The 27,215-nt window shown below is 36.8% G+C and overlaps 1 protein-coding gene across 16 annotated transcripts in view; it reads left to right on the top strand.

Annotated features, from left to right (window-relative positions):
• Positions 1-27,215, top strand: part of LOC108689963 (collagen alpha chain CG42342) — a 168,321-nt gene that overhangs the window by 121,628 nt on the left and 19,478 nt on the right. For 15 of the 16 annotated variants that reach the window (XM_018196974.1, XM_018196969.1, XM_018196967.1 and 12 more), the window contains 6 exons: positions 2,574-2,645; positions 6,275-6,328; positions 12,501-12,680; positions 14,228-14,333; positions 18,694-18,782; positions 25,513-25,639. In XM_018196974.1, coding sequence (XP_018052463.1) covers positions 2,574-2,645; positions 6,275-6,328; positions 12,501-12,680; positions 14,228-14,333; positions 18,694-18,782; positions 25,513-25,639 — 628 coding nt within the window. The remainder of the gene's footprint in view (positions 1-2,573; positions 2,646-6,274; positions 6,329-12,500; positions 12,681-14,227; positions 14,334-18,693; positions 18,783-25,512; positions 25,640-27,215) is intronic. The other variant, XM_018196975.1, reaches the window with a different exon arrangement.

The following is a 27,215-nucleotide window of genomic DNA, read 5'->3' as shown; positions in this document are numbered from 1 at the left end:
TAAAAATTGAACATTGCTGTAAAAAAATTTGAAATTTTAGCAATCAGTTTGAGTTTTCAATATTTTTGTTTTCAATATTATTTTGATAAAAAAAATAAAATTATTTTCAAATCTGTATTCAACAAAATTTTTCATACATACGATTTTATAAGATTTAATATTGTTAAAAATTTTAGATATTTTAGCAAAATTGTTTTTTTTTTTTTCACGTACGAATAACGCGGATTGAGCAATAAGCGTTTAGCTTTTTATCGTAAAACTGATTTTAATAATTTAATTGTTCTTAACAATATTAAGATTAGAACAAATTATACGAATACATCAGCTAATTGTAAGTAAGAAAAGCATCAATTACATCAAAATTAGATATTGAAATGATATTCTATAATATATGTTTTACTTTTAAATAAATTTATCTTAGATATATGACATATGCGTCGATTACTTTCGACCTTGCACTCAAACTGAAACAAATTAATCCTCCAAATTAATTGTCTATCCTCGGAAAAATTTAACGCCTCGCTTACGTACGTATTTGTCAACCATTATTTGTCCAACAAAATTTTCATCAAAGAACAATCTATTACGAGGAATTCACGGACGATGGTTTTGGAATACTCTGTACGCTCAGGTACCTGATAGACTGGGGAGAGAATATACATGAGGACGTATTGTATGGTAGAACACTGACGTGACTGGATCTCGGTGGCGGTAAGGTACAAACGACAGAACAAATAGATAGCGAGGAAATGTGTCCGAGAGGAAAACGAGAACGTGCGCGATTGAAAAAGAGAGAGAAAGAGGGAGGAAACGAGGATAAAAGGAAGGGAGAGCAATAAGTGCATTGCAAATATCGCTAGTTGTTTGTTCTGTCGATAGCCGGGAAGAAAGGACCCGCACGATCGACTCCTTCCTCGCGTTCCTCTCTTTGCCCGGCCGGCGTTTTCTTTTTAAACGAATGTGGCAAACGAGTGTGTACACAGTTACTGGCGACCAACACCCGGCGCCGAACCGTACTAAGGGTATTCCGAGATTCGAATAACGAATCCAGCGTTTATATCAGATTTCGTGCAAATAGTCGTAGCGCGGGTTACAAGCGGTGGTAGCTGTGACTCCGCAATTTGCCTCGGGATCACGCAGTTTACTCTCTATTCGCTACTCATGGAGAGGCAAGATCCGGCGTGCAAACACACAGGTTTATCTTCTTGAAAATTTACAACCGCGCTATCTACACTGCAAGCTGACCCGGACGAAATATTAAATTACGATTTTAACCCTCGTTGGATCGCGTAATCCGAATTGCCCTCGTGTCTGCGAAGTTCGAAATTTTATGCAGGTCCGCGCTCTCTTCATCAAGATATGTCCATGAAGGATATACGTCACACGATAATATAGTTCTCGTGCATCGATACAGTGAATACGCAGAAGTGGATCTGAAAAAACTGCATGCAGTGAAATAGGATTGATTTTTTTATAGGATTTTGGTCGAACTTTTGATCGGATATCGTTACTAGAACAACTGTAGATTGAATCTGATCCTAGCGCAGTATTTTATACAGTATAAAAAAAAATATGCGGTTTGATTTTTAAGTTCGTCTAGATTGAAAAAAAAATTATTAAATCTTGGTACATATTTCTTTGAATAGTATTAAGTTAAACAATAAACAAATATTTATTCAATAAAAAAAAGTGATAATTAAATTAATGGTTTTTGTATCAAAGAAATATTTTACATTTAGTAAATATTTCTTTAAAACTATTCAAACAAATATTTATTAAAATTTAGTATTTTTTTTAGAGTAATATTTTCTCATCTTCTAATTTGTTTAATAATTTTTTTTTATTTTTTTTTTTTTATTGTTATGAAGAGAGACAAAAATTGAGAGTTTAATTGACGTTGTTTTTTAATTTGGTGGCATGAATTGTAGGGAGTATTTATATTTATTGATATTTATTGACATTAATATAAGTAATTACGTCTGTGAAGATAAAATAGTTCAGGACTAATTATATATGTGTCATTATGAAAAATAATTGACGGCGAAATTAAAGTGCAAAATCTTGCATCTAAGATATCTTCGTAGACTTTAGAAAATTATCTGAAAGAGAGTCTTATTTAATTAATAGTAGAATCTGCAGAATCTTCATACAGATATTTTGAGCTCTACGCTATCGGATATTTCTAACACGGAATGAGTGCCCTAGAATTCTTAATTAAAGCTGAAAGTCGGAAGTGTCTTCATAGTGATTCAATACGCAAAGCTGATGTGAAAATGAAATCTCGGCGTATCGTTTTAACATCAGAAAGAGGTGATATTTAACAGATCAAAAAGAAATGGTAAAATTCTCTTAAAAGATTGTATAGAATTGTATGTAAGAAAAAAGAAACTTTAAAAAAAATTCAATTTTTTTCTCGAAGTTTTATAACTACCTCACAAATTAGAAATAATGCGCAGCAAGAGCCGAGAGATATTTGATACAACACTCATTTCGAAAAAAGCCTGTTTATTCTGTCTATTGTATCGTCGTTATTACTCTACGTAATACACAGCACCGATCTCTTTTGTTCACAGGGCCGACCCGGCGACAAAGGGCAGAAGGGCGAGCTGGGCAGCCCCGGATTCGACGTCTTGTCCGCAGTAAAGGTATCTAAGCTACGCTATCTGGCGCAGAGTAAAGCAATATCCGCCGGCGCAGTCGTAATGTGAAAATGCGTGTTGCGCTCTCTCATTTCTCGCCCTGCAGCCCTCCGTCGTCGTCCTTCAGAGTGCAATCTCGTAAAGCCCATGGAACGTGTGTAGTACCGGCGTGGCCGACTACACACAGGGCAGAGAGAGAAAGAGAGGCGAGAAGAATACGGGATAAATCCTGAAGGGACGACGGAAGAGGGTGTGCGGGCAGAAGAAGTAAAACGATATTTTCATCGCGCGTAAAGCTGCAAATCCCATTTCACATGGTAAAAGTGCACTCGAGCGGGAATGTTATTAACGCCTTCTCGATCGCGTCGCCGTGAAGCGTCAAAGGACCAACGATTAATCGAATAAATTACATGGATTTCGTGATTTCAGCCCGAAGAATTTCAGAAATATCTGGGAATGAATCGAAGCGAAGAAATTAATGTCATGCGCAGGGGAAGCTCCGCTTTGGAGCGATCCGAAGTAGAACGAGGACTTTTATATATGAATCCTCCGGGAAATCGTATATCCGAAGCTCTATGGGTGGCCTAATTTATCACCGCGTTTATATACATGATAATTAAATCTCTCGCGCGAAAATGAGATTTGTAAAATCGTCAAAGCATCTGAAATAACATTTCACGCAGCAATTCTCGATCCTATATAAAGAATTTAGTGTTTTATTTAACCCATCGCTTTTTTTTAAGGTCGGAGCTTCCTCATTCCGCTCGAGCGCACTTGCGCGCGCGATTTCTTTCACGAAGTGTCATACGACGAGGAAGTATACTGTTCCTCCTGTCGTTGCCAGGTTCGAGGACCTAACCAGTTTCACCCTGGAAGTCGAGCGATGCTCAAGCGATTTCATTCGAGGACGACGATGCATGCACGATGCATTTGTCCGTGCACATGCATATGCATACGCTCGTGTCCAGGGCGAAATCACCGAGGTTCTGCGTCCTCTCGATCCAATGTGCAACAAGCGCGTTCGAGTATCGATCGATGCGTTGCCACACGACGACGAGCATATCACGCACGGAGTCCGCGTGCGATGAAGCACAAAGACGATTGACGGCTAAATGAAATTTACGATATAAAGATTATACAGTGGCTGCCAAAAGTTTCCAGCTAACATATAATTTTACGATAATTTTTGTCAATTTTGTTTCAATTTAAATTATAAATTAATAAGATTCTTGTTATAATCAATTTAAGAACACAATATTTTATAAATATTTCATAAATATTAGGATATACTAATAGTTATATACTTGATCTTTATTTATAAAGATTTTTTATCTGAGCTATTCAATAAAATTATTTTCCGGAAATGTTTGACAGTCACAATACATAAATATGTATTTTTCTAGATTTTTATTTAAGACAAAATCGATTCCGGAGTAAGTTAAACAGACGCAATTTTAGATATTAAAGCAGTAATTAGGAAACGATAATTAATTTCATTTTTGCGATCATATAAATTATAAGTTTTGTAAATGAAATTATTCGAAAGTGATATTTTATTTTATGTATTTATTGTACGGAGGAAGGAAATAATTTTTATCATACAGTAAACATTTGTCATCAATAAATAACGGTAGGATAAAAGTAATGGTCCGGAAAAAAATCGCGTCAACTGTTGCGTGCGATTTGTTGTCGTAAAACTCATTCACGACGTTTTGCACGTTCGAACGACGTACAACGGAAAACGAACGATCCGTCGCGCGTCATCCGTCAAAATGCAGCGGCAGTGGAACTAGTGTGATTGGCTGCGTTCAGCAGAGATTTGCAACTGTTGAAATTCTTTAATATAATTGTCTTGCTCTTAATTTCTCACTAGATCTAAATATACAAATTATAATTATATTAAAGAATTTTACAAAAATTTTATACTGGAAGATAGTAATTAACTGTATACTTTCTTTGAGTATTAAAAGCACACTATAGTGTTTTTAATACTCAAAATAAGTAATTAATTACTACCTTTTGGTATTAAATTTTTGTATCAACAACTATTATAAAATTATTACAAAACTGTTGTATAGCGCTTTTACATCTTATAACAGTTGTACAATGCTTTTAATACTAAAAATATATAATTAATTACTTTCCTTCCAGAGAACTAAATTTTTATAAAGACTGTTGTAAAATTAAAAAAGCACTGTTGTACAGTTTTAATATTTAAAATAAATAAATTAAGTATTACGTTCTCTAATACGTTAGATTTCTGTAAGAGTGTAAAATTATTTTTTTCTGTTGAACACAGCCATTGTCTTAACCAGAATTCCTAGCGCGAGAAAAAAAAATAATCCCGTCGATCTCTCGCATTGTGCTTCTTTCCCGCACGCGGATTCCATCTGTCGTGAAAATAAATTTCATGTAAAAATCTGTTACGCGCTCGACCGCCAACAGCCAACGGCAACGCGACATCGCAGTACGAGAGCAAATAAATAAACCTTTCCTTTTTTCTCGCCTACGGGTCAATGCACAGGGATTGGGGTTAAAGAGGTCGGTGACGACGCTCCGCGGCGGGACGCTCGGCTACGCGGAAATCGTCGCCCTCAAGGTAAACCGGCTTCCTCCTCCTCGGAAGGCGCGACACGCTTCTCGGTGTCGCGATCCGGACGGACGTCCTCCAATCTCCTCAATCGTCTCCCTCCGCTGTTTCTTACCCATCATCTCGTCAAACATCATCTTGTCCAACATTGTCGTAGTCGTCGTCGCTTCTTCTCTTCTTCTTTTCATTCCCTGTCCCCACTGTATTCACTTTTCCCCACCGTCAACCCCTTGTTATACCTGTATGTCAGTTTTTTTTGTGTCCGCGCGTCGTCGCATACATCCCGGATGCGCGACAGGCCGCGGATCTCGTCGTCCAGTTGTTCTTTAGCTAGTCGTTGCCTCGTGCGGTGCTTTCGGTGTAGCGTTCTCTCGTTGGTTTACACGAAACGAAGCGCGTCGTCGATGCTCGATCGTCGAATCGGGGCCTCTCTTTTTTCTGTCGATCCGACTTTCGATTCCGACTTAATATAATCTCAGAAGGAATTTACTCTTTAACCTTTAGAGGATGGAGATCTATTTTTAAATCTTACAGTTTTTTTCTGGAGTAAAATTTGTCATAATTTATTATTTTGTTGTATTCGTTGCTTCAAAATACGACACTGTTTTAGCGCCTTTATAGTGGCTTTCCCATCCTGTTAAAGGATAAGAATATGTATAGAATAATATAATTTCGGGTAATAATGTTGATGCCTATCATGTAATACTTGTGTTATTGATTGTGATCGAACGATAATGAGAGAGACCACTGAATGAACGACCATCGGCGATGCACTTTTTCACTTTGGTTTTTGGTTGGTAATGGTGTTTACTTTAAGTTACAGTATTTAGGTATATCTCTGGGCATGTCTTGGATTCGGAAGAGCAGTGAGATACGAGAACCCGTATTCTCCTTTATCCACCCCCTGAAAAAAATCGACGTGAACCTCATGCTTTCCGCCCGATACCGAAATCGTCAACCCCCTCCCCCCCTCTCATGACCCCCTCCTCCTGTTCTTGTCTTGTAGCGATTTGGTTTTTTACCCGTAGTGTTGACCTACTTTTAGGATCTTCAGGAGAAAGGGGTTAATATCTCAGCGCAGAACATCATACCACTGAAAGTAAGTGCGCCTGCTTTTCGGGAAGTCCCCTTTTTCTTCCCTTTTATCGATCCCTTGACGAATGGTGCTCGATTCAAATTTTGCAACAGAACTCTCTTCGGCTATTTTTAATAGCCGAAAAGTTCTGTTGCTAATCTATTTTTAGAAGACGTTCTATTTTGAGACATTTTATAAATTTAAATATATCAATTATTTGTTGTTACTCAATATTTCCGTAAATGTCATTCTGCATCCATTATTTTTAAGGCATTAAATTTTTTAAGCATTGCGTTGATATACATAGTTCGATAAGTTAGTAACTTTTTAAAAAAAGATGTTGACAAATAAATTAAATTTTTGTTTAAAAAAGTTAAAAAAGTCTGATTTATTAAACTGCTCTCGTATTTGAAAATAGGGAAAGAAATAGAAAAAAAAGAGAAAGAAATATTGCAGATTAACTTGAATATTTTCAGAACTTATCTTTTGTTTATTCATACTTTCTCGAGGACGCTTAAACACCACCAGATCATTCTAAATTCGCTGGTGAAAGTAGAAAATGCCCTGCTGAAACGAACTGTCGCGTTGCAAAGAAGTTACAAAAGTTTGCTCACCTCGAAGGAATCCCGGGGCGATTTAATTCTCCCTTTCTCCGAGATTGCAAACTTAGTTCTCGTTCTCGTTCGCTGTCGCGACAACCGGAAGTTGTCGGGGAAGGTTTATTTATCGGTCGGATAACCGATACCGAGCGTGCTGTATATATCCGTCCCTTAATCACGTAGTGGAATTTTGTCGCGGTCGACGCAGTTTCACGCTGAGCACCATTTGTTCGAGGGAACGAACGAGGCGCGAACACGGCAGAAGGAAGTTTCGAGTAGTTGTAACTCGAAAGATCGCACAACGATCGAGTCGAATCATCCCGCTGTGTTCGCGCCATATCGACATGCGCGAGGTTCGTTGGACCCCTTACAAGATATACCCTTTTATTTTACGGTTCGATTCCTCCGTTCTTACGCCCCATCTTCCTCTCTCTTTCTCTCTACTCTACTCTCTCTATCGGGGGTCGTGTACAAGTTACTGTGTGCCTCGTATACCATTCTCGATAATCGATTGTCTCGATACGCGAAAGGAAAGACCGCACGAAGATCCACGAAGGAAAGCCACCACCGCCTTGCCTCGCGATATTCCATTCTTTCGGGCGAATGCAAATCCTATCGCGAAAGGCAGACACAGCCTCTCGACTCAGCTTCGATTGTTGCTGCTGTTGCTGCTTGTCGGCATCGAATTCGTATTCCTTGAAAGATCGGAGACGCGGAGATCGGTAGTGGAGTGCCAACAGTGCGATATCCTATACTCTTTCAGAGTAAGAGATGGAACCGGTTCCCCTCTCTGCACGTTTCGTACATCCGCTCCGTGGTAGTGCTTTGACTCGGCTCGACGACGGCTTCTATTCGAGCGCCGTTCGGGTCTCAAAGGGGATATCGTCCCGTCGCTCGAGATGTATCGCTTTATCAAATTCCGAAGGCGGAAGATTTTTAGAATTACGGTTTCACAACGTAGAATTTTCAGAGTCAAATTTACAGTCGAAGAATTTTCAGATATTCGGCTATTCCGGCAAAAGAATTTTCAACTTGAATTTTACGATGAAAGAGATCAGATCTGAATTTTGCAATTTTTCGTTTATATTTTATCTTGATGTCCGTGATAAATTAATTGAATTATATATTTTTATTGCAACATTATATGGTATTTATGCATATGAAATAATAAAACTTGAAAATATGAGGATTTTGATAAAATAAAATATTAACAATAACAAAATTGTTTAATTTATCTGATGGAATATTCAAAATTTTTTTTATCAATAATATGTGTATATAATAATATATATATATATATTTGTCGAAAAAAATCTTCGTGATGATTTTGTAACAAAGACAATCTTTCGCTTAAAGTTTATCCACGATGTCGATAAATGTTTGCTATAATCAAATTATTTATTTTTATGCAACTTTATATACATGTAAAAGAAAAAGTAAATCTTGAATATAACAGAAGTCTGATGAAATAAAGTATTGATAATGCTTTTTAGTTTACTAAAATATTCACAATTATCAGTAATATTTTTCAAATAAACTTTTATGATTGAGTTTGATTTTGCATTCGACACAACACGTGCAGGCAAGGTGTCAATACTAAAAGAAAAACATACGCGAGGGAAAAAAAGCATTCGAAATTCACGAACGCCTCCGCGAGAGGGAATTTTACGCGAGAAGCGCGGATTACGTGGTCGCGTAGCCGCGAAAAAATCCCTGCGGGAAACGTGTGCGCGAGGGAAAAAAAAGGGGAAGAGAGAAGCAAAAAAACAGAAACGTGGTAGCGTTACGCTGGTGCACATAAGGCGCGAGTAAAAAATGCACGACCCCACCACACCCGTCCCGCATGCCGATGCGAAAATCGCACACGCGCCCGCACATTGGGCGCGTGCGTGCGTGCATTGCATGATACTACTTTGTAACATCTGCAGTCTATCCTATTCTCTCTAGTGCGATGTGTGTGTGTGTGTGTGTGTTGTGTGTGTGTGTGTGTGTGCTATCCACCTACGGATGTGCATCCACCCGCTGGATGAATGCGCGGGCGATTTATAGCGCGTAGGTGGTATCCGTAGACTTGCCTGTGATCGTATCGCAGTCGCATGATCGCACGATGATGGTGTATTGATGTAGCTGTCGGGAATGAATAAGTAATTGCTGATTCTCCGGCGGGCGTTGGTCAACCGAAACCCGAATATACAATGTATACTCGTGAGTCGATTATCGTGATATATCTCGGATGAATTGTTCGTTACTAAGAAGGAGTGACATTAAAGCGAAAGAAAATCAGAGGCAGTTGCACCGAAAGTCTATTTGAGAGAATAAATCTTATTTTGAGAATGCTGCTTCAGAAAGTGTATCTGCTGCTCTAAAAGAGAAACGCATCTGACCTATTTCAATATAGTTGCAATGCGAACGCGATTGCGAGTATCGATAGAGATGCTTTTGAAGATACGAGCACGTTGTAATATATTTACATGGAAATAGACGAGAATGCTTGACATAATGATATGATAAAGCATAAAGGTAATGCAAATAATAAATGACAAGCGCGACCGCGAAATATTGGAGGGGTGGTTAGCCATAATGAGCTAAATTTGCTTTCTCTAGCGACGCTATGACTAGAACCACGTTCGGAATTCAATAATGAAACGCTAACCATAGTTAACTATTCTATTAAAGAACCCCCCCCCATTACATCTAATTGTAAGTATTCATGGGATGCGAGAAGTTTGTCGTTTTTCATGCTTCCATTCTTTTTCACAGAAGATTCCGCAGAAGCAAAGTAAAATAGTCTAAGCTGATTTAATTAGTTGCATCGAAGTATAGCTCCATTGTAGTTGAGTATAACCTGATATTTATTATATTTGAATCAAGTAAAAGGATTTTATTCAACTAAATTTTTCTTAAAATAATATGCCATATAGTTTCACATCGTTCTTTTATTTCGACACAATTCGAAAAATTAAGTTTCCCAGAAAAGTGGGAAAGTATTTTTCAATTTGACAAAAAATTATTAACTATAATCGAATATTATCGAAAGAATATATTTTTAATATGAGTAACTTTTTTGACGATTTTTTAAAAATCCTTTTCGAGTTGTAATGATTTTTTTATAAAGTTAAGTTAATGATTAGATAATATTTATTTAAGGATGTATTACATATATTTTTAACAAAGTGAAAAAATTACAGATGTATTTTATTTGAAAGTAATACAAAAAATATGGCGGCGATTTAGAATTTGAATGATCTGGATCAAATTATATATTATATCAATTATATATTATAAATTTATATAATTATAAATTATGATTCTGATACATTCGTAACTCATTCATAGTAATTAAAATCACTTTTTTTTTAGTGTCACTTTTAAAGTAAAAGAGCGGCACTTAATTTTTTAATTTTTCTATAACAAAGAAAATATTTAATCATTTTAAAATATGACAGAGCTTTTATATTTGTCTTCTCATATGAATATTCTTGTATGAGTATTCAGACCTATTGTTTGATTACGGCTCTCGGTGCTTCAGGCCTCTATCGGTTCCGGCGTATGCGGGAGAGAAATTAAAAAAATAGGCTGCATCGAAGAATTATTCTATCCTTTCTCTCTTTTTTTGTCAACCATGAAACATGTTGCCCTCACGCAAAATGCTCGCGACGACCGCGTATATCTCCGAAAACGCGTCTCGACGGGCTATTCCGGGTTGAGTTTTCATCCGCGGGGCACCTGCGCCCTCGGGTGCAGGTATATATGTGTACGTACTACGTGTATGTACAATACGTCTGGCGCATGCATGCCGCGTGTCGTAGACTTCTCTAAACGTTGCGTTGCTCGTACATTTCTGTCTGCCTGGGCATATTGTGCGTGTATGTGGTGTCCCGCTGTACGCACCGAACGACGATCCATCGTTATTTGTCTCGACCATTATCCAGGCTCGTGATTGCATGCATGTGTATGCGCTCAATGTGGTCGAGTCGCGACGCGTTATCGCGCACATCGTCTTTCCCGCGTTCAGCGTTGTCTCTCGCGAACGCATATAAACACGTGTTCTCCGCGCGCATTTGCTACGGGGGTGCAGGGTGGTTGCTCTCCGGCGAGGTCGTTCATGCTCGGCCCCCGCTGATGTGTCTCTTCGGTCGTGACAGAAATTAATTGCTCACTCGTATATATGCGGGTTGTCTCATCGCCGCTGGAAAATGCTGTTTCAATAGCTGGGCCTTCGACGAACCGCGGCATTCATCGTTCCCCGAATGCGTTTGATGAAGGGTCTAATTAATATTTGACCCGAGAGAGCACGCGTAGTATTCCGCATATGACACGTGCTGACAGCGATATTTTTCGTATCGTCATACACGCGCCGGGCACAAGTATTAATTATTAAAAATAAAATTCTGATCTTCCGATAATTTTAGCGGAATTTTAATTCGATAGGAATTCAAAAATATTTATGATTTTATTATCGGGATGTTTAATTTTGCAAAAAAAATTGACAAAATTGACAAAGATATTCGCTTGTTGAGTTTCTCTCCGATAATGATGAAATATATGGAAACAAGAATTAATTAAACGATTTTACAAAAATTCTATTAGTTAAAACTATTACTTAAAAGTATAATTAAAACCTCTCTCTCTCTCTCTCTCTCTCTCTCTTTCTCTCATCTCACCAGCTCTGATTTTTTCTGTTTCATTAAATTACTTTACTTCGAATAAGTGCCAATAACTGTAGAAAAAAAGATAAAACTTGTTCGCTTAAAGATATTTCAAAATTACCTTCGAACTTATCGTACCGCGATTTTAGCTCCGGACAATGGACATTGTCTTTTAACGGTTTCTGTTACATCGGAAACTTTTCTACATTACGTCGAAAACGATCGCGTGAAAGTATCTATGGAAGAAAGAAACGATCTTAAAGACCACCATGAAGATATTTTTCCAGCATCCGGTTACATCTCCAGTATCTTTGGGCATCTTCTTACGAGAGAGATAATGAAAAATTCTCTCGCTAAACGAAAACTCTTCACCCGCCGTTTCGCGCCATCGAAGCAGCATCGTATAGTAATACGGTAACACAATAAAAGGTCCATTTCGTAATTTGCTGTAGTTATTCGCCGCATCGTGAAACCATAAATCCGCGCGAAGAGCAACTCCGTACCCTCCCCTCCCCCGCTCGCGCGCGTGCGCGCAGAGATCTTTCTCGTTTCCATGCACTGTTCTCTCGCGAGTTCTCCTTTTTCCTGCGTCCACCCGCCAGTCCACATACCTCCTTCTTCTCTATCTCTCTTTCTCTCTTTTTCTCTCCACTCTTTACTAACTTTGTCTGTGCCCCTCTCTCTCTTTCTTTTTCTCTTGCTCTATCTATCTTTCGTTCTCTCGCTTTCCTATCTATTTCTTTTACTGTTCCGCCATCCTCACCCGAGAGATCGTACATCACACATACGACTCTCCTTCTTCTTTGACCCCCTTCTTCTCTCTCTTCCCCTTGTCGATCCCCCGTCAGTCCGTGGCACAAACCGACGAGTACCGAGAGACACTCTTGTGTCGAGGGCTCTCGCCGGAGAGAAAAGCCGTAACGACGTAACGCTCTTGGGACGTAACAGGGAGAGCCGGGTGAACCCGGACCGCCGGGACCACCCGGTCCGCCAGGAGCCGAGGGTCTTCCTGGACATGAGGGCAGACAGGGGATTCCGGGCGAGGTCGGCGCACCAGGGGAGAAGGGCCCGCCCGGGCCGATCGGGCCCATCGGTCCGACGGGCACGCCAGGACTTGCAGGTCCCAAGGTAAATCAGACAGATTTAATCCACGTTTTATCTTTAGTTACACGTCGACCATCCTCTTTGGGATATCGAGATATCAAATGTCACCTATTTTTGTAAATTTAAAGAGCTTTTCTCGATCCTCTTTTTCATGACGTGACAGGTGCTTCCCATCATGAAAGGAGTGAAAATAGCATTCTTTCTCTTAGCAAAGAATGTACTAACGTTAAAAAGAGTGGGAGGAGTAAGTGACCTATTTAAAAGATTCTTTCAATATTATTTTTTTAAAATATATTAGAACGTTAATAAAAATATTCCATAGAGAATTTTTGAAAAGTTTTATTGGAATTTATAAATCTCATTTGCGCTTTTTTGCATGTAATATATAGATAATTTCTAAACATATCAAAAAGTTGTTACGGAATTAATTATATACACATCAAAGTTGAGCTGGAAAGATAATTAAAAAACTAAAATTATCTCTCAAATGATAAATTAATTCTCATTAATTAAAAATGTATTAAAAGGATTTGTAATTATTCCGGCATTAAAGAAGTAAAGACAAAAAGCAAAAAGTATATTGTCGCAAAATTTGGATTCTCGCGTGAACATGATATATTCACAAGATAATATAAATAAATTTTATTTTCATAAATATGTTACATCATATCATTGTATAAATTATCTCCCGATTTGTCGATAGCTAGTCGATTGGTAATATTGGCGTTTAACTGGAATTAAACTTAACTTTATTTACGCAATTAATATTATAAAGCGCGATTTCACGCATAATCGCGGGCTTGCGTATTTCGAAATATCAAACATCTGATACCACGGATTCAAAATTCCGCAGAGAGTGATTTAATATTACGGATGTATCACCGCAGGTAACCACGTTATACCGTGGAATTACGTAATGATTACGGGCCACGTGCTTTCAAGTACGTGGTTTGAAACAAATCCGGCTAATCTCATGAGATTTTGAATTTCTCTCAAATTTCAACGGCGCGGCTTCTCAATTTCGCTTAATAACGAGCGATAAACCGTTCAATCTACATATTTAGCGCGAAGATGAGAAGACTGTGCACTATTTTTCGTATTATTTGAAATTTTTTTTTACACGTAAAAACTAAGCTCGTACATAACTATCGTCGTTGAAAAAAAGCGCAACGTTGATATTATGCTCTTAATATTGCCATTCAAGAGGTTATGTAACCGATAATTATTAATGAAGTACAACAGAGCGATTACAGAACAATGGAGTATTAATTACGTCCGGCGCATTGTTAATTTAATCCAACTATAATTAATTACATTCGAAAGCACGTTCCTGCATATTAATTACTGACGCTTGATACTGCCACGATAAAGGATCATCAAATGCTATCCATTTAGGAAAGTGTTCTTTTAATTAACCTGTCGTATGCGTTGGACAGAATTGCCGTGGAAAAAGAAACGTGATAATTTCATTTTCAGAAAATAATTATTGTAACGAAGCGAGAAATATGAGAGAGGAGTTGCGTAAATATGGAATAATTATCGAAAAATCATCGAAAGTTTATTTTCGACAGGGTGACAAGGGTGATAAAGGCGATCGGGGCTTCACGACGACCTTAAAGGGTGAGCAGTTTCCAAGTGGAGTATTTGAGGGCCCACCTGGTCCACCAGGACCACCTGGTAAGCATACAAACGAGATAATCTGCATACGAAATAAATGATTAAACATTACACGTCAATTGCATTCCCGTGAGGAATACGAGAACATATCACGGTAACTCTCTGCGAATCTTCTATGCAAATTATTTATTTCGTTAGCATTTCATTTGAATCTGATATCGTAGCTTTTCTAATTATATCACGTAATCATACATGGAACTAGATATTTTTTTTTTTCTTTGCGTCGTTTATTTTTCATTTTCTCGACAGTATTTTACATTTCAATTAATACATTTTATTAAATTACTATTTTTTTCACATCGTTTATTAAAATTGATATTTTCCACATCATTATTTTAATAATATTATTTAATGCTATAATCTTCCACTTTATTATTTCCTCGTGGATTCTTTTGACGGGCAGTGCGCTGATTGAGAAATCATTAGTGATCCACGAGAGAATTAAGTCGATCACACACAATAATTCGGAATCGGAACGCTATGTGATATTCATCCGATTATCTTCGCGAATCGATTATCTTCGCGCGCTGACGTGACCTCGGACGAAGAAAAGGCGGAAATATTTGACGAGGAAATCTTGACTTGGATGACCGTGCAGGTTCCTCTCAGTCAAGAGGAGATCGAGAAGCGATCACGCACGGTGGGCGTATATACGCTGTGTCTCGCCAGCATAGTAATATATGCGGCCGTGAGCAAATCTTTCTTTGCCATTCGCGCGAGCCTCCTTTTTTTTTCTACCGCCACTCGTCCCGTGCGGATCGGACGTTAACCCTTCGGGAGTTGAGCGTCCTCGAGGAGCACCAAAAAACTGCGCACACATTTATGTACATGGTGATATCTCACGAAATTCGTAGAGGAAAACGCGGTAATTTGATCCTCCATTTCATTTTTCTGTGTAATTTTTGTATTTTTTAATTATATTCAAGTCAATCACGTCGTCAGATAATTTATTGATTTGAGTTTAATAAAAATATACTTGAAATGATTAAGATAATTCACAAAATGCAAAAAATTGTTTAAATGAAAGAGACATTATGATGTGACTACCTATGATGATAAAGTGAGTCTTCTTTTACAGAATCTAGTTTCTTCAAGTTTTTTTTTTAGAACCCCCCCCCCATAAAATTCAAATAATTTAATGTCATAGAAAATTCTAAACTTATAATATTAAGATATTATTAGATTCAGAAATTTTTTTTCATAAATACGTTCTCTTAGCCTTCCTACTTTTGCGTTAATTCTGTCGACAAAATGCCAATCATGGCAGCAATATTTCACATTTTGATCCCATCCTAAGAATAAGTTAAAAACTTTTTGCAAGAGATAGTGCTAATTATAATAGAATTTTAAGTAGGATTCATGTTGAAAATAGGAGTCACATAATTACCTTTTCCTTTACTTGGATGAAAATAATCTTACAAAAAAGAACATAATTACAAGAAAAAATTCCATAATAAAAGAAAAATAATTAAATGTCATCGTTACTTGAGCACATTAAAATATCACAGTACAACAAAGCCAGGATTATATAGTTTTAAAGTAAATAGGATGTGACAAAAGAGGTTTTAAAAAATTCATAAGTCTTAACTTCGTATAAAATTGAATTAACTTTATAATATACAATCCGAATTTCGTTGAACTGAGATGTTTAGTGATGCTAACGTTATAAAGATGCGACCGACGTAGAATTTTCAAGAAATATTCGTCGAGAAAAAATCGCTTCTAAGTGTAAACCGAGAAATCTGTGGCCTCTGGGAGTCGTCACGACAATTCTAAGATACTCTGTGTAAAAGATTCAGCCCTGTTTAAAATTACAAGACAGGAGACACCACGCGCAACGCTTCTCGTGAATAGTACAAGGGTAATAAATGCGCAGTCCTGAGGGCGACGAACAGAAGCTAGAGAATATCTCGTCGCGTAAAGACGAGCGTGACTGTCGGCTTAAAAAATTCCGACTCACCTCTCGCGCCAATATCTCACGACTCGGTCGTTCGTCAACGTTCGTACGCCCACCCTGCTGTACCGCGCGACGGCGAGAAAATGATTTACGATCGCGGACGTATTCAGAATCCGATCTCGCTACTCGTAAACGACCGTTTACAGCGCGCCGTGTTGACCGTGATATGTCGGATATTGGCAAAAGCGTCGCGAGTATCAGTTACCTGCCTCACGACATGATTGATCCGCGAGAGAAACACTGTGATTATAATTGAGTGAGAACCGTCAGGAAAATAGGAAACACCGAAACAGTTTTAAGCGCTCGTTATGGAACCTGTAACTAGTTTAAAGAGACGATTGGAAAACCAATTATTGAAAATTTATGCAATTTATTTATGAAATTGCAAACATACAGTTCGAAAATAAGTTTATTCGATTCGAATGAAATTAATCTCCTTCGTAAAAAGAAGTAATTAGATCATATCTTGAGATAAAATCTTTTATTCCAATCAAGAATAAATTGAAGGTAAAGATCTCAAAAGGGCTTTAGCAGAAAGACCGGATTTAAAGTCCTTTTTTTGTAGACCTTGTGAATTTTAGATGAAAGCTTTCAATTTATTTTCGTCTGTGCAAGAAAATAATCTAGCGTTGATAAAATAGCTCCGATATGATCGTGTCGAAGACAACGTCGTGAAAAGCGCAGCTAACAACTATACGAGTCCAATGCATTCGACAGAAATGAAATTACGCGAACGCTAATCCGTCTTTATACCGTTGTACGATGACAGCAGAGAACCAAGGATGGGGTAACAACGTTTCCGAGCATTATATATGCGCGCCTGACAGAATTAATTTAGCCACATACAAATCCGTCTCGCAATTTCATGGCACGAACTGCAACAAGCAGCGAAGTCGCAGAAACTCGCTACTGTCGATATTGTACAAAGTCGTATTTTAGAATCAACGGTGCGCGCTACGCGGTGTATTTACTCTGTACGGTGCGATTCGCTCGCGCGATCCTCGAATTTCGTTTTGTGCACGTGGGAATTTTTGCGCGCGCGCGCGCGCACACACACACACACACACACACACACACACACACACACACACATACGCGCGCATACACACACAGTTGCTATTTCGTTTATAGTATAAATAATACCTAGAAAATGTAGCTTGCGCATTAAAACAAGCAATACACACAGTTAACAGTTTATGTGTTAGCGATATTAATCACTAAAGGAAGATAAGCAAATTTCAAATTCACTTTTCAAAAAAGTTTTCTTATAAGTTTTCTTATAAATATAAAAGAAAATATAATATAAATTTATTTATAACTTTATATCGATTTAAAACAAATTTTATAGAGACGAAATATTCTCTAATTTTTATATCAGTATTACAAAAATTATGACAAATGTCATTCTATTACTGGCGAGCAAATGAAAGAAAATCCTATTATGCAGATATAAAAGTTTCTTTTGCCGTGTGACAGAACAACATTGATCGTTTTCGTTCCGAGAATATATTGCTGTCAGTTCTATCTGAGAACTGTAGATAAATCAAAAGACAGTCGATAAAAAAGTAACGATCAAGCACGTCACTGCAAATGAAGTGTTAATCTGTACGACGCTTGACAAACCGCAGTTTTCAATTCTTACACGAGAAGAATGATTTTACTGAAGTATTTAAAAATTCAGTTACATTGAAAAAATGTACTAAATTTTAATAAATATTTATTCGATTAATGTTAATGTACATTTATATTTACTTGAACCATTTTAATTTGCTTTACAAGAACCAATTTAATTTGAACTCTCAATTTGTTATTAAATAAATATTTATTTACTGTAACTAAAAGTTAATGCTATTGAAAAATTATATGTTAAAATTTAATAAATTTTATCTCGGTAAAATTTGTTTGAAATCGAAATAATTATGTAGGGCGCTCAAACTAATTGCTTGAATGTTAAAACTTTTTGCAACATTGTCATCCACGCTTAAGCCTTCTACATAATTATTTGATGGTCCAACAAAATTATCTTCAGATTTGTATCTTATAACTGAATTTCTAGATACTTCAGCAAAATCATTTTCTTACGTGTAATTGCTCAATCCTAATTGATCATTGTTACATTCGAATTCACATTGTAACATTTCAACCGATCGCGTTACCTGTCGCAAAATTTCTTCGCACAATTTGTTTTATTTCAAAATCGCCGCAAATGCCGCGTTCTTTCGATCTATATCTACTTCCGTAAAGCTCGATCACGCGATCCGTCGTCAAACGCCACTTGGCGTTCGATCACTCGAAGATTCTCTTCGAAAAATGGAAATTCCGCGCTGCTCGTTCGCGTGCGTGCGTGCGGACGAGCCAGCGTGGTGTGCGGGCACCATGTCTCATCTTATCCACGGCACGCAGGATCTCCGGGCGAGAAGGGAGAACTGGGCCCGACAGGACCGCCCGGCCTACCCGGCGAGAAGGGTACTCGGGGAAAGCAAGGGAAGAGGGTAAGCTTCAGCGAGGTCCTCCGACCGCCGCCGACCATCGACCAAAGCAACCCCGTATGACCATCCACCCTACTCAGCCATCCATCCATCCATCTGACCTATCCTGTTATCCGTTGATTGAATCCGAACGTAGCAGGAAGCAGAAACAAATTAAAAGAAGAAAAAAAAAGAAAGAAAGGGATGGTCCATCCAATCTGTTCCCTGATACCCTCTTGAACCTTCCAGTTGCATCCTGCGTCCCGCATGGTATATGCATGTTTTTGCATGATAGCAAAAATATATCGAACACTCACGTCCCTCGGACGCTGATAACCGCATGCTTCTTGATTTGGGTTGTGCCACCATTTAGATCTCTCTTATGTACGTAGCATGACGTAAACGTAGTTTTTTCTTTTACAACGTGTCACAACATCCTTTCCAGTCTGAATCTATATGTAGATATATATAGATCGAGTGTTTAGCGTCAGCAAAATTTCCATCACATGGCCTTAGAGATTGCCTGATTTGATATTCCCGATGATAGTCGCTCTTAATGCCGCGTTAGAGAAACGGATCTTCTTCGTAAAGCACTGCGTTTATTTTATATATTTATCGGTTTTATCATATTTCGTTTGCTTGCTCGTACCTCAATTCTAATCAATCTAATTTAGAAAATCAGCAAAGTATTAATCATCCTTCGATTTTTGCCTGATAAATTTCAGCATTAATTATTTCGGTAGATTTAAATATGAAATTGCACTTGACTCGTCTGAAGATTTCAATCATCAATCTTCTATTTTTTTGCCGATTAAATTCTTCACGGTACCGAAGAGAACAAACGCCGTAACGATTCCTTCTGCGCGAAAAATGCGCGACTTTTTTTTATTCATTTTCGCTCCTTTTCGACTTCTTGGTTTCTTTCGCCCTACTTTCGAACATTGCCGACGTCTCGAGCTTTTCCCGCGGAATATTAGATTTTGTGATCTTCGAGAGCTCTCTGGTTCCGAAAACGAGCGACTCCGCTCGCACTGCGAGACGCTTCGAGCCGCAAGCACGACGCGCGTGCACAGCACGGCACGGCACGGCACTCTTCACGCAGTCACGCGAGCATGAGCACGTACGTCACTCCGTCACATTTGCATCGTCGAATAAACTGCAGCCGAACAGCATCGTCACTCGGTTACGGGCAGAGGGAAGTTCCTCGCAGTGAGACGATTTGTAATCTCGCTTCGCGAAGATGTTTACTCCCTTGACGGAGCCGTGGTTGTGCGACACGAAGAAACGGGAAACGAATCTCCTAGAATTTGATTCTATGTCTAGAATTTGAATTCCGTGTAAAAAATGTAATTGATCCATGATGTTTACTACTTGGAAAACCTGCAATTTTCAGGAGATTTCTTTTTTACTCTTACAAATCAGGGAGTTTCACAGAATTTTATCGGTACTCAGAGAAATTTTAAAAATTTAATCTTTAAATTTAATTTTTGTGAATATAGTTTTTTTGCAAACACTTTTTGCTTGATAATATAAAATGTTAATAATTGATTAACAATAAGTATAGCATCATTCGCGTATATTCATGTACATCTTCGCGAGTTTTTATTTTAAAAAAGGGTAAAATAGAAGATAATATTCAACAGAAGAAAATATTGAATGAATCTTTGTTATCGTATAGATTTTGCGGCAATTGTAGAAAATAATAGATATAGTCTCGTAGAATTTTTTACTAATTTTCAATACATAGTTAATTTGTGTTGCTTGCATTCTAATTTATTTCAAAGTTGCATAAAAACATTCTCTAACCTGGAATTTTGAATAAAAATATCTAAAAAAACCGGAAATTCTCAGGCAATTTTTTCACAAGATTTCAATGAACATCCTATTGATCAATTAATTCCTTTTATTGAATGTTTACAATTACAGTGTATTTGCAATGTAGCAACTGCGATAGTTTTTAAATGCGGTCGCATGCACATATATTCGATTCCTATCGAATCAAGTAACATTGAATTTGAAATTCATACATTTATAAACTGACCACAGAATATTTCAAGTGTTATTTGTTATTCGACAACACATTGTTACAGATATGTCGCTATTCGGTTCGCGAAACCGCATATGTATATTTTTTGTACACATGATATTTTCTCGCGCCTCCTTCAGGAACTTCCCTCGCCTGTCCGTGTCCATCTTCGGAATTGCATACGTACCTCGAGCGACTGCTGGGACTCGTCTGTCCCATAAAAAAAAATGCGAAAAAAATAACGACATGGAAAGTGAAAAAAAAGTAGAATAGTAAGCAGGAACGGAAAAGAAAGCAGATAGGAAAAAAAGAAACGTTGGTAGCAGCAAATAACACGTATCTTTATTGTGATATCCGAGGCTTCTCCTCGGATTCTCCCTCTTCTCAACCCCCTAATTCTTTCTTTTTCTCTCTTTCTCTCCTTATTTCTTATTCTCATGTTTTTACCTCTCGCGCGAACGTCGAGACATCGATCGTCTCCATTCGCATTCATCACCACCGGCACCATTCGCGAATCGCAGACTGTGAGCTGGCAAACAAACAAGCAAGCAAGCGAGCGAACAAACAGGGGTGGCGGGCTTAAAGCGCTCTCCTTCCGGCCGAATTACACGCCTACGCGCCTAACACCTGTAAACTAGTGCGCCTAAGAGCTTGGCGTGCGACCGTACCACTCTTTCGGGTCCATCGTAAGTATACTCGTAGATCTGCCGAGCGATCGTAACTTTTCCGATGGCTATTGCAAACGGCGACCACGCGCGGCGCATCCTCTGCAAACGCTTGTATTTTTTTCCGCGAGTGACAGCAAAATTTCTCTAAAATTAAAAACGCACAACGCATTTTAATTGTATAAAGATAAAATTGTATAAAGATGAAAATTTCTTAACTATATTCGTTAATTGATCCATGTTACAACATGTGACTTCCTGAACGCTCGTGGTTGTGTCGAAAATTAATGAAACGCTTCGACATGATTGTTTTGACTGTAGGTGACCGTGGTGTTTAACGTATTTGAAATTGTCAACCGAAACCGTGATTCGAAATGTCATTTTATTGATGAAATTTATTATTCTGATTTTGCAAGGAATGTTAGTTTCTCAAGGTTTCTCTTTCTGTGTCAAGCTGAAATGCGGTTGCGATTTAACATAATTTTTTAACAATCTCATGGCATAAAAGTAGAAATTTAATATTTTCTCGAAAAAAAAGGAATTAATTAAAATTAAATATAGTATATCAATAAAAATTCAAAAACCAAAAATATAGTGTTGAACAATAAGAGCTTTACACAAGGGGAATTGTTGCGCAATTTATATAATAGTCATAAAACTCACATAATATATTGGAAATAACGACTTTTCAATACATATTAATTCGAACGAATGAAAAAATTATGACTATTATATAAATTGCGCAACAATTGTAACTCTCGCGCTGTGTAAAGCTCTTATTGTCTGTAGCACTATATTTTTGATTTTTTTAATTTCGAGAGCCTGATTATTTAATTTTGATTTTCAATAAAAATTAAATTAAAATTAAATTGAATTACAATGACAAATGGAATTTGTTATAATTAATCAAAAAATACAATTCTATTCATTTTTTTATTCTTAGCTTTTATTATAAGTCAGCATTTCTCACTATAATATTTTAAAATATATGTAATATATTTTTTTGCTAATTTAAATGTAACGATTGAAAATTACGTCTGGAGGAGTACTATATAAAAACGTAAAAATTTTCTGTAAAATAATTATATTTATACAAAAAACGATTGTTCTATAAAATCAAATTTCATATAAATTATTAATTTTTAAACACGTTCATCACATTTATGTATATTTAATGCACAAATATGTGTTTCTTTCTCTGTATGTCGAAGTTCGTCTGTTTCATATGTTTACGACAGAAAAGTACTCTGTCCCATTTAGAAGTTATTAAATTCTCTGTAATTTTATGTATTTTATTTTGTGGAATTACAACGAGCCATTTTTTGTAATAAAATGGCTAGTGAACGAATATACTTTTGACAGCGAATTTTACCACGTGTAATGCTAAAAGCATGACAAATTTTAAACTAATGAATAAAAAAATACATGCACGAGTTTCACATTTTCCAATGAAAAAACACATTTTTTCAGATATATAGAACTAGATTGAATTAAGATGCAATAAGAGAGATTAAATGTAGCTCTTATTAAATTTTTAAGGAAAAATTAAGCAAGAATGTTGAAATTTACATAAATACATACGTTGACCATGTTCATGCTCAATTTTTCGAGATATTCCTTAATCGTCCCGAATTTTTTATTAATATTATATTCATAAAAATCAGAATCTATAAAAAAACATTATTCCTTTTACTTACACTTTCTTGAGCACAAATCAGTTCTTTAATGCCTTCCTTTCTGTTGTAAGAAGAATTGTTCTCTTAATGTAATTGCCATTACGGTTCACGATTTCTTTTTCGCGACTATGGTGTGGAATAATTTTGCAAGTAAATGGAAATATAATGCATTTGCAGAAAATGCGATTAAATGTGAAATTTACACAAATCTTGTAATCCGGCTTTTATAGACACAGTTTCAGACACTGAGAATTACCCTTCGGAGCAACTTCGGCAGTTCCGCTGCAGTTTCGCGGTCGAACCACGACGGTAAACTCGCGAATACACGTGTCCGCTCGCGATACTTACCTCTGGTTCACCGAACCGTAAAATTCGCCATTCGACCACAAAGCAAGCTCGCTCGCAACTTCGCCCGTCCACTCGATTTGCTTCTCTAACGAGATGCGAATCCGAGATGCTTGTTCCGGATGCGCTGCGTGCGTCCCGATTGCAAAGCCGCGGCCAAGTGTACGTTTAACTACAGATAACGTATACGGAGTACGCCAATTTGTTCAAAAATATCTTGGAGACAGATCCTCGGACAATACTTGGAATTGATCTCTTTTGATTATTATAGCTCAATTTTTACGGAAGGTCTCACTTATTCTTCATCAGATTTAAATTTGCCTGCAAAATTTAATTCCATATTTTCTCTATAACGTTCGACAATTATAATTACTACATTAATTATATTACTATGGTTTAAAAATTTTAATTTAAAATTTTCAGACATACACTGAAGAAAAATTAAATTTTAATAAATATTTGTTTGAATAGTTTCAAGTAAATATTTACTAAATGTAAATATATATTTACTTGATACAAAACCATTAATTTAATTTAACTGTCATCTTTTTATTAAGTTAATATTTACTGTAAATGTTTATATAGTACTATTCAAACAGATATATTAAAATATTATATATTAAAATTTAATAAATTTTTTTCAGTATAGAGAAGCTAATATATAATTGTCTTTGATATTTTTTGCTAAAAAAAAATGGACTTTCAAATTCGTCGACAGATCTCTAAGGTACTTTTGAGTGGACTGTGTATATAGATGTCCACGGCATTCGCCACTGTTGTTTTTTAGGATGATGGAGGTGATATCGAGCGCTTTTGACAGCGTGCGTGTAAGTGTGTGCGTGTATATGTACAGTTAGTGAGTAGTGATCCTCGGCGTGTAGTGTACGTAGCTTGTGTAACTAATTTGTGTTTATGTAGCGAGTAACACCACCCCACTACTCTCCCGCGTGTATCGGTTCGATTCACTAATCACTAATAACCACTACTACCCCCGGCTTGTTGTTGTGTTGAGGCTCTCGCAACTCTATCGACTGGCGATCGCAAGCGCCTGCAGACTGTCGCGTAAGTATTCAAGATCCTGTCAAAGTTTGTAGCTTATACTGCCGCGACTATGGTGTCTCCTCTCTCTCTCTCTCTCTCTCTCTCTCTCTCTCTCTCTCTCTCTCTCTCTCTCTCTCTCTATACTCATTTTTCGTGTGATATTAATATTTTTATCTATTTTTATTTAATACTTTTTCTGTCGGCCCCTATCCCGCCTTCTCTCTTTCTCTCTCGCGTAACATTCTTATATTCTCAGTGAATCACATTTCGTAAATTACATAATTAAAATATTTTAATTTTCTGAATTCAAAGGACTCCTTTATGCGTTTTTGTTATATCAACTTGTTAATAATATTTCGCGATATAAATCATATCACATTACATTTTAATAATGCATGTAAATTGAAAGGTTTTATTGCTGCATAAATGTACGGAACTGCCGATATATAATAAGTCAAAATTTATGAGATACCTTTTTGCGTTTTGTGAACAAGAAAGGATCCTATTAAGCAGTAGGGCTGGCTCTACAGGTTGTAATTATGAGAAGAGAATATAAATCACAGATGTTATCATAGCACGAGAGAGGAAAGAGATACATTAATAGTCCTTAATTTTCTATTAAATTTGAACCCTAACTAACGAATCCTCCGTAGTCGCATGAATATTAGTAGTCGTTGTCTACGTCACGAAGTAAACTTGTTTAGACCGCAAGTGTATTTAAATGTAGTACAAAAGTAGCTGTGCACTTATGATCTTGGCACTTAAAGTAAAAAAGAAATTCAATTACATAGATTATCACTTAAAATTGAATTGTGAAAATTGAACAGGTGAAGTACTAAGATCGATTAAATTAATTGACGTAGATCTCGAAATATCCTCTCCTTCTTTCCCTCCTCTCTGAAACAAGACAGATTAACGCTTCGTTAGAAGCAACAATGAAAAAGAAATTGACAGCGCACATGGAGGACCTGGTTGGATCTGACCTTGCAGTGTCATTGTAGGGTTTCAAGGGTGAGAGCGGTTTGGCATTGACGAGGGGTGCCCCCGGCCTGCCGGGTCCGAAGGGTGAGCCCGGCGAACGGGGTTACCGGGGCGAAAAGGGCGCCATGGGAGACGCGGGTTTACCAGGTAGATTACCACGAAACCATTCTACCGCGACGGGAAAAGACGAAGGATAAAGCACCGAAAAAAAAGCGATCATGTCCGCCCTCTTATTCCTCGTGGAATTATTCTCCCACGAAAATCCGCGATCCTTCGTACATATCTTTAATCGCGTCTCTATATCCTCATGCATTCGCACGAAAAATTCAAAAATTACGGAACTTGTGTAATCTTTCTCAAAATGATAATTAGCAGTAATAGTCACATCTTTGAGAAGATAATCCATGATTGACGACGATTAATGTCACCAATCAGATTTATTGCTAAGTTTATTTCTTTTTTTTTATTTCTTATTTTTTTTAATAGTTCGAGTAATACGAGAAACTTTAAAATTCATGGTATATCGAATTTTTTCTAGGAAAATAAACAGGTAAATATTCGTTATACGGTTCGTTTACTGTGTCATCAATGGCATCGCACCTTCTTCCGAATATTTTTGCATATAATGGTATGAAAGAATAATGTTTCATAGTTTCAAAATGTATATTATATAATTTCAAAATGTATAACAAATGAACGTGATGTTAAAGAATCCTACTTTTCTGTTTGATTATGCAAACATACAAAGAATAATGCGGGTCCACTGAACACGGGCGCGAGATCAGTTCAGATTTCTTGTTTAACTTTTTGAAGATATGTAATAGTGGAACGATTCGAAAAGTTCCCTCACGAAACTTGAAAACGACCCCGCGTTAACTCCTAGAGAAAAGAATTCGAAGGCTATGTCCTCGATTCTCTTCCGATAATGCACGCCAGCTTCGCCTTCCGCGAAAAATTTCAATCAAAAGTTAATAATGCTCATCGTTCGATATAGGAAATTAAATATTAATCCGCTTCGTATCGAATTGAATATTTAATTAAACGTTTGTTTTCTTCGAAAGAGTCATCGGGCGATCGATATTTATCATTGCTATGTGCGACGTTGCGAATATTATTGCGCATTTAGCGGCAAATGTTGAGGGATTGTTAATGTGATAGTCTTTTTGATAAATGCTTTTCATGATATCAATCAAAGTATCGGCAGACAATGCAGAAGATATTAATGTAGGAACAATATTTCATTGGTTGCCACTTTAAAAGTGGATTTGTATAAAACCAGTTTATACAAATCAAATATATATTTGTTATGACTTATCTGAAAAATTTCTCTTTATTTTTTATCATTAACCCGTAACAAGAACACATTTTTTTTATATTAAACGAACATGTGTTTCTTGGAATCCACTATTTGTTATTAGTTTTATTTTCTTTAAAGATTGAAACATTTGTAATTTGTTTGTATTAGTTTAATTTACAATATTTAGTTTTCTTATTAGTTTTTTTTAAGAAAATTAAAATATTTGAAACAACAACTAAAACTTAGCACAAATATAGTACAATAATTAGCCTATATGAATAGAAAAAAAATTATGAAAAATAAGATCATGAAAAAAATTTCAAATCATTACACTATTTAAAAATTAAGAAAACGTCCCAGGATCGCTGTATAGTTCATATGTTCCAGTTACGGGATAAAAAGAATATCTATATATATATATATATA

The sequence above is a fragment of the Atta colombica genome, unplaced genomic scaffold (genome assembly GCF_001594045.1).
Source record: "Atta colombica isolate Treedump-2 unplaced genomic scaffold, Acol1.0 scaffold288, whole genome shotgun sequence".
Classification (NCBI taxonomy): domain Eukaryota; kingdom Metazoa; phylum Arthropoda; class Insecta; order Hymenoptera; family Formicidae; genus Atta; species Atta colombica.
Note: the sequence above shows the minus strand (reverse complement) of the source record. Positions and strands in the feature narration are given on the sequence as shown.